At 35.6% G+C, this 9,345-nt stretch overlaps 1 protein-coding gene and 1 long non-coding RNA gene across 2 annotated transcripts; both read right to left on the reverse strand.

The window, feature by feature from the left end:
* Positions 1-907, reverse strand: LOC120179461. The gene is made up of 2 exons (XR_005521618.1): positions 562-907; positions 1-296 (listed from the first exon to the last, which is right to left on the reverse strand). It is a non-coding gene; the product is annotated as an uncharacterized LOC120179461 (long non-coding RNA).
* Positions 908-7,049: 6,142 nt separating this feature from the next.
* On the reverse strand, positions 7,050-9,133 carry LOC120179460 (chitin-inducible gibberellin-responsive protein 1-like). Its single transcript, XM_039185050.1, has one exon. It carries the CDS (start codon positions 8,932-8,934, stop codon positions 7,273-7,275), a length of 1,662 nt encoding a protein of 553 aa, XP_039040981.1. The 5' UTR covers positions 8,935-9,133; the 3' UTR covers positions 7,050-7,272.
* Positions 9,134-9,345: the final 212 nt, after the last annotated feature.

Here is a 9,345-nt window from a genome sequence, read left to right on the forward strand (position 1 = left end):
TAGCATTAAAGTCCATTTAGATTTCCCCAAACCCGTTCATACTTTAGACCAAATACAATTCAATTGAAATCCATTATCCAAAAAAGGGGCCATTCACCGACCCAAATCACTACTAACAGGAAACCCTAGGGTTCCAAGAGCCATCAAGAGAAAAAGCAAGGGAGCCGTCCAGCCGCCCAGTCGTCAAGCCAAAGCCGTCCAGCCGAGACAGATCGCTGAAAATCCGGTGTCATTAATGCTACCCATGCGCGACCATGACTGCCCCCAGATCGTCCGTACCAGCCTCGCCATAACCACTGTGGACAAGCAGAAAAAGGCCATTCAGAACGAAAAAGCAAGTCATTAATGCTTACCCATTTTTGTTTTTTTCTAATTGTAATCTCAAAGGGTTCTATAAAACCCTCGATAGAATGCATGTAATGGAGGATTTTCTCAGATTCCAAGCTATATAAAAAACTTGAAGGTACTTTCTTCAAAGATTTTTGTTTTCCAGCAGTGCTTAGATTTTTCTATTTCATGCGTTCGAAAATGTAGACTAAAAAAAGGGGGCTCGAAACTTACTTGAATCGTTTGACGCTTTGTTAAGGTCTCATCGATCTTCTCCCATGGTCGTTTGAGGTCTTTTCCGAGAAGGCTGCCGGAATTAGGAGGTCGTCGGACCGTGGAAAGTAAAGGGGTTCTGATTTTGGGGATTTTAGCTTCGTTTCAGGACCCTTCAGGTTGATCTAAGCTTGGTTTAGTGTTGTGACCGTCGCGAACGGCCGTTAGAGAAGGGAAGGGTCACCACCGGCGCATGGTGGCCAAGCTTTTTTGTCCTGGAAGCTTACGGCGCCGCTTGATGAAAAGGGAGGGGAGAGCTCGTGAGAAGAAGCAATTTGGGTAAAGAATTAGGTTTAGGTATATAGTTTTTAAATTGATTAAAACGACGATAGGCTAAGTATTTAGGGTAAAAGGGTTATTTCCTTATTGATTCTTACACTTTAAGCGTAATTTACATTTTAGTTCCTCTCTTTTTTTATTTCGAGTTTGATGCATCATTTTTGTGTTTATTCTATTTTGGTCAATGTCTGTTCAATTTATTTACATCTATATTCAATTGTGATGTTCTGATTATTTATCTAAGTTCGATTCTACTCACTGTTTTTTTTATGTTTATTTGGTTCTGTTTTATATTTTATATTTATTTTATTTTTATTTATTAACCATTAACTCCACTTATTTATCCTAATATTATTTGATTTTGTGGTGATCATATCCGAGGTCGGACTCACATTATCACGATCAGGACTAATTTAATTTTTTTTATTGTTGAATTTACTAACCCATAACCATTATTTATTAAACTTTTATTTATTGCACCTAACCATTGTTCTATCTTGTGGTGACATGATGTAGGGTAGGACCACATTATCATGATCAATACTCGTTTTATTTAATTTTGTTGCTGACTTTACTAACTCCTAACATTAACTATTAACTCCTAATATTACAAGAACGTTTTGTAATGGTTTATTAGTATGTTATTTTTGTTAGTTTATTAAACTGTTCTATTCTGGTAATTTGTTAGTTAAGGGTGTTTTAGACACTTCTGTTTCTAAGAATTCTCTATGCGTTTTATGATTTTACGATGATTTTTGTGTTTGTTTTTCACTGGTTGTGATACTAGCTAGCCCGATACCTAAATATGGTTCATTACTGGGTAGCGACACCTTAGTCGCTCTTATCGTAATTCTCCTGAATACCCCTTGAATTGGAGGAACGACTTGTACGTTCTCGGTTTATTGACGTTCCCAAAGCACATGACTTTCGATATTACTTAATTTGACTTATTTATTGTATCGCTTATTGGTATATCCCTTGCAGCGATCCTCGTTCTTAATTTTTCAATACATGTTTGACTGAATATACTTGGTCGTATTACACTTAGTGTGGTTACTTCGGTTGTAACCCACTCCTACGAGTGTTCAATTTCCATTGGCCATATATGTCCCTCATGGACTAAGTTTTCACCATTACAGATCATCCTTAACTCTTACAGGCCTTAACGATGTCAAATCTAACTATTCCAAAATAGGTAGTAGTGATACTCTACTTGTAATATCGATACCTTAGGGTCAAGTATCGATATCCCCATCAGTATCGGTACTAAAAATGGCTTCTATTTGTGATCCAGTATGATACCAGAGGGGTAGTATCGATACCCTTTTTTCGGCGTTGAAAATTGGTACCTTTTCCAGCATTGAAAAATGGCACTTTTTTACGCTAGTAACGGTACCATATACCCTCAATATCGATACTTTTCTTAGCAATATCAATACTCCCAATTAAAATGCCCAGAATTCATCTCAATTCATCCAATATTAATACTCGAACCCAAAAATATCTTATTTAAGCTAGGGAAACAACCAAAAATCATCCCAAAGGTCTTAGTTTTGTTCTTATTCATGTGCTAAAGATTTAGAAGGTTACTTAGGGTCGTAAAGTGACATAAAAACATATGATTTACAACTAAAACATCATTTAATCATGAAATCAAGAATAAACCCTAAAATACTCAAATACACAAATCTTAACAAATCTTTATGCTTATGAAATCCTTAACACTTCAAATGATTAGAAATACAATACTTTGGTTAAAGAATTTCAAATGAAGCTTCTTTTGCTAGTTATCACTCTCTTCCAAGGCTTGGATGATGAAACCCCCACTTTTTGTGTAGCGCTTCGAAACTGGGTTAGTAGTTTGGGTCAACCTGAGACTCGTAAACCGAACCCAATGACTCAATAGAATGGTTGGTTTTCGTTAATTAGGGAGTGGGCTTGAGTTGGGCCAATGTGTTAATGGTGATTTTAATTGATTTTAGAAGAAAAGGACTAAAAGAGCAAATTACCCATTTTTATTTCAAAAGCTAAAACCCCCTTTCTTATTCTATCTTTTACGTGAACAAAACCCCTCAAATATCTTCACCAAACACTCTTCTTTCTTCTTCCATTTTCTCATATCTCTCTTCCTTCCTCAAGTAAAGATTCCAATCATTTCAATTCTAGTTTGGTTAAGCCATGGTAAGAATGTGAATCACCATTCTTCAAGCTTCAATTCAAGTTCCATTTCTTTAGTTTTTAATCTTGAAACCAAAAATGGGTTTTTAAGGGTTTATGAGAATCTTTAGATTCTAGTCATTTTAGTAAAATTTAAGTTGTAAAAGAGTTTTAAACCCCAATCCAAGTAGTTATTTAAGATAATAACCCTTTTATTTACCCATGTTTAGAGAAGAAAGTGGGAGAAAACTCAAAGTCCAAAGGAAAAGAAAATTTGACACTAGGTTGAGTTGGAGAGGTTCTAGCAGCCTAACAAAGAAGGTAAATACACTTACAACTTTTCCATACTTTTTGTGGGTCATTAGAGATGCAGCATTTGCTTGAAAGTTAGTTGGAGCATGATGAAATAATTTTCATGGTGATTCATGTATTTCAGTGTTATAGCATGTGATAAAGCCTTGTTTATGATCCTTATTGGCTACATAAGACACTAATAACAATTTGGAACCTCAAGGTAACAATATGGGTGAGTTTAAGTGCCGAAATAGGGTCATTTCAAGCAAGGGTATCGATACTGAATGAATCAATATCGATATTGTTCTTCTATTAACTTAAAAATGGTCCAAGATGAAAGGGTGGTATTGATACTCATTAAAGAGGTATCGATACTCAGGGTCCAATATCGATACTCCAAGGGTAAGTATTGATACTGGAGTATTTTTGAAAACATCAAAGCTAAATTTGATATCAGTACTCATGGAAGTATCGATATTTCTATATATTTTCAAAACATCGAACCTAAAATTAGTATCGATACCCAAATAGAGGTATCGTTAGTAAGAGATCAGTATCAATATCGAGGGTCTAGTATTGGTACCAATGTACTTTTTGGGAAATAATTTTTAAGGGATTGTAAGAGGGAAATGAGATTCCCCAGAACTCTATAATTACTCTCAAATAAGATTACAAGTGGAAACAATAATAATGCTTAGTTATACGTAGAAACGAGATAAGTTAGGGTGACATAAAACTAGCATTGCTTGAAACGATCAGGACACTCGAGCTCCTTTAGTCAAGATAAGGATGTCGGTGTATAAATCCAGTCTGGATATCCTTAGGCAGTGCGCAAGGCACTTTAAACTGATTAGCTAGGGCGCAAGGTCCGACACTCTCAAGGGGTGGGTTAGTCAAGGGTGTTGTGTCCGACGCAACGATTTCGGGCCTCATCTTCGGTAAACTAAAGGGATGCGTGAGCTCCGAGATGCAGAAATCCCTCAAAGGTACCAAGATGTCTACCATAGCGTAATGAGTGAGTATGCGAGTAACTCACTAAATTATTGTATCAGTTTTATGAGCATGTTATTGTACCCCTTTTAGTATGATTTAGTTGTTAGTGTGGCACCGAGCTAGTTAGCTCAGCTTTTGGAATTTGTTTCCTTACGCAGATTAAGTGAGGAGCAGTAGAGAGGCCTTTTGACCAGAAGTGATCCAGACCATACTCAGAGCAGAGTACGTCTTGAATTCTTAGAGGGCATGTATATTTGAAATCTCTATTTTGTATATTTGAGTCATGATTTATTTAAATGACAATCTATATATTTTGTTTTATTATTATTGGGAGATCTCGAATGTAAATTGATTTGTATAAATGTTACGTTTATTTTATTAAAAACATTTTCGAATGAATGTTTTTCATTTAGTATGTTGAAGAAAATTTTTGGTTAGCCACTCTAGTGGTTCTGTGTGGCGTTCTCATCAATCGACTGTGTGTCGTACTGGTGTAGGGTGTTACATTTTGTTTGAGCTATGGAACTTGGAGAGTAAGAAGGAAATGAGAATGAAGAGAAATGAAAAGAATAAGAAGAATATGAAATGGGATAAAAGCTCACATCTCTGTAAAATGTGAAATTGTTTATTTGGTTATTCCTTATCTTTTTACTAATCAAAAATCCTTTTTTATTAACAACTAGGCTTGATCCAAACCTAATCAAGCCCACACTTGGCCCAACGACTTTAATTACAAATTTTATGAGGTCTATATACCTCTTGGGTAAATTCAAAATTACTAGTCTGGGATTTGGGGTGTTACAATGTGTTTGGGTTGTAATAGCAGTTAAAACAATCCTATTAAATGACACGTGTTACGCTCTGGTAATTTAAAAAATTAAAATTAAAATAAAAAATATAATATTTTTATAAAATTACAAAAACCCCAAATCTCTAACCCAACCCCCTTACTGGCCACGGTCGTTGTCGTCGACACTGACCTTGTCATCGTCATTGTTAGTTGTCCTTGCCCATGCCATCATGGTTATCGTCGGAGCCATCAAGTTCTTCAATTTTATTATTTTTGGTTTCAGGTTCATCTAGTTTAAATCCGTCGATTAGGGTGGCTTTGGGTGGTTGGGACGTCGGATGGCGGGGTCATCGTATCAGTTTGATTGGTTGAAGATTCGTCAATGGTGACAGTGGCAAACGTAGGTGGCCGACGTGAGTATAGAGATTGGAATAAAGTTTTTCAAAGTTTGGGTTTTTTAAGATTTTCAAAAGTTTTGGGTTTTTTAAAAATAAAATTATATTTTTCAGTTTCTAATTTTTAAATAAAAAATTTCAAAATTACCAGAGCTCGATACGTGTCTTTTAACAACAGAAATTAACTGTTGTTACGATCCGGATACCTAAAGTTGTAACATTTGTAAGGTTAGACACTTATTTTATGTTTAAACAAAAAAAAATTTAGGTACCTATTTAGATTAAGAAATACTTTAGGCACTTATTTTGACTAAAAAATTAAATTTAAATATTTATTTTGACAAAAACAATACTTTAAGAAATTAGATAAATAAAAAGTGATATACTTTTAAGTACATATTTGTTATATAATCCTAAATGTTTTGATCACCAACAATCTCTATTTTATAGATCTATAATTTTATGTTTTTTAATGTTTTTTTTCTTTTCTCACTAAGTATTTTCATTTTACTCGTATATGTTTTGATCTCTATCTTATAAATTAATTTTTTGTGTAAATTGTACATTTGGTATCTAAGCTATCAATTTTGATCCATTTGAGTATCAAAACTTTTATTTTTTAAAAATCATGCCTAACATTTAGTTTTCATTTCATTTTAGTATCCAGTAGTTAAAAACTTAACACATTTTGTACCTAAACTATCAATTTTGGTTCGTTTTAGTATCTAAAGTTTTAATTTTTTTTTCAAAACATAATGTTAAATTTTGAACAGGGTACTAAAATAAAACTAAAACTAAATTTTTTTAACGACGAGTTCTAAAATAAAACAAAAACCAAAATTTATGTACGGTTCTAGAAAAAAAATGAAATTTTAAGTATAAAAACATATCAAAACTATCAAAACTAATAGTTTAGGTACTAAACTCATAATTTACCCTATTTTTTTCTTTCAAGATTGGTTATGTCATCAATTCTTCGGTTGATGCCTGCACAATTCTTTTTTATATATATATATATATATATATATATATTTGTTGGATTTATCGGGATATTTATAAGATGATTAATCATCTTATTAAAATAATCTTATCTTAACCAACGGAGTTGATTCAATTGGTAAGCAATAAAAGTTTTTATGTATGCAGAAAATTCTCATTAGTTGACTTACCCACCAAAATCAGATGTATGATCCATGTTAATCCAGATTAGTCAACCAAAATAATAATAATAATAATAATAATAATAATAATAATAATAATAATAATAATAATAATAAATAATAATAATCTTATCTTGACAAACTATTTTGATTAAAAATATATTTTCATATTATTTTGATTATTACTAATAATCAGCTACAAAAACTTTTAAATTTAATCGTCTTTTAGTAAACTTATTAGAGAGTAACAATCCTTTAATTTTTTGCTTAATATATTTTTATGTGCCTAAATAATTTTTTGTTAAAAATAGGTGCTTAACATTTTTTCCGATGCCTACTGTTATATTTTTTTATTTGTTTAATAATTAAAATAATATTTAAAAAAAAAAAAGGGCCCATTCTTTCTTCTCTGTATAATTCAATGAATCATAAACCAGAGTACAACATATCCCTCAATATTCTTACACATACATCCAATCCTATCAAAGATTAACAAAAGGAAACGGTGGTGATTTGCTTAATCGATTCATGATCATGTTATTCAACATCTATTGCCTATAAAAGAAGTCAGCTGATTATTTCGTTTTCTATCTTTGCATGAATCTCAGTGCCAAGCAGAAGCTGATACGAGGTTCCTGTTTTTCCATCCCAATAACATGGCACCATCCTTCTCCGTCAGTGTGTAGTGTTCAGAGTAACACTTCAGCAGGCTTCTTATCACCGAATTTACGTAAGAGCTTAAAGGGTATTGTTGAAATCCGGCCATCATTAGCCTAGACTTCCACTTACCGAAGAGCTCATGGCGTTCGACCCTCTCTTCTCCCTCGCAAGCAATGACATTCACTATGTCCGTGGCCAGGCAATGTTGCTCCACATTGACTCGTTCCTTGCTGTCCCTTGGTAGTGTCTCGTCTATGGACTCGAACATTGCCAAGTAGTACTCCAGAGTCTCGATGAATCTAGGGAGGAAAGGGGCTGTGATGGTGTTTAATTCTTGCTCTACCAATGTGGTGACCTTTGGAGAAAGTGACTTCACCATTCGTAGAAGCCCGTCCCTAGGATTGTTCACGTCGACGCTCTCGTCAGAGGGGTGATGGAGCGGCAGAGGGAAGTTGACAGCCAGAGCCTCTCCTGGCCTGACATCAAGCATGTCCCTTGTGATATCTGCTGCAAAAACAGGCATTCCCTGAAACTCAACTGGAATATTGAACTTCTCAGACAGAGAAGCCAAACGTCTTTCGACAACTTCCAATCCACCACCACGAGCGTATTTAGAAAGAGGGTCATCAATTCCGGTAATCCGAACATAAGGAGCTCCACCCGGTCTGGATGCAAGTGCCTGCAAGAGAGTCACCCATTGTGTTCCCAGAGCAATCTGGAAATCAATAATGTGAATGCGATCTTCCATTCGGCATGCTTCAGCAATGGCACCATTGGCTGCCATGTAGCCGAGCTTTAAGTATGGGCAGATTTCATACAGGATTTGTATGTAGGAGAGCAAGTCCTTGCCTTCAGGCTCTGTGCAACGAAGGGCATGATATATGCTCGACCGCGATGCTTCTTTGCTTGCCACCAAACCTTCCACCAAGTAAGCACCAAGACGCTGGATCGGTTCCCCGCTGATGGACACAGCATCCTTAGCCTTGGCAATCAACATATCAAATTCAGCCATATAGTTTTCAGAGAGGGCCTCAGCACAAGCAATCAGCAACTGTTTCAGATTGCCGGAAGGAATACCCTGCAGAACCAAACCATCCATCGATTTCCGATATTTCCCAATGTCACTTGACTGCCTATAGCTAGAGACAAAGAATGTCTGAGGCTGAAGCACCAAAGATCGCTGGCCGGTCGGCTGTGGTCTACTCCTTTCTCCTCGGGAAACACTAGAGATGGTTATCTCTTCGTCCTCATCTGGCGCCATAAGCGCGGTCTCCAATTCCTGCAAAGTGTATATCACTTTGTGACCAGAATATGCATCTTGTGGACTCAACCGGTGGAAATAAGTGTTGGATTCGAGTGAAGAGTTGCAAGAAGGGCTGAGTCCGGAGAGATTCTCTGTTGAGCTATGCTGCTCCTGGCTATCACTCAATGTGGCGTCGGTATCACAATCAAATTGAGTCGAAAAGGGCGAGTTGGGTGAGTTTCCTATGTCAGACTTCAAAGAACTAAACAGCCTGTTAGGTATTGAAGGAAAAGTTGAATAAGAGGTTGAGTACGATAGGCCACCACCGGCCACACCGTATCTGAAAAGTTGGTGCGAGTCCATTCTATGAGTTTGGCATCAGCTTTCCAACTCAATGATGAGATCTCAGGAAATTTATGGGAAAACCTTCAACGCTAAAAATTACAAGTTATGCCCTCAGGAAAACAAAATTGAACTGCAAAAACAATGCAAAGAACGCAATTAGAACGTTCCGCAAACAGATGGTAAACCAAAATAAACCTCAAACAGATAGAAAAAGAATCCAGGTGCCAAAGTTTCCCATAAAAGGAAAATACTAATAAAGAACTTTTGCTTACATAATGAACTCTAAAATGTAAGCACTTAAAATACCAAAGCTTCTTCAATGCATATACCAAGCACTCAAAGTCAGCTGCTTTTTCATTTTCCCAGCGAACCAACACAACCCAAAATGAAAACCCAGAAACAAATATAAAGAATCTAATCCAAATAAAG

The sequence above is a fragment of the Hibiscus syriacus genome, unplaced genomic scaffold (assembly GCF_006381635.1).
Source record: "Hibiscus syriacus cultivar Baekdansim isolate YM2019G1 unplaced genomic scaffold, ASM638163v2 tig00112416_pilon, whole genome shotgun sequence".
Lineage (NCBI taxonomy): Eukaryota > Viridiplantae > Streptophyta > Magnoliopsida > Malvales > Malvaceae > Hibiscus > Hibiscus syriacus.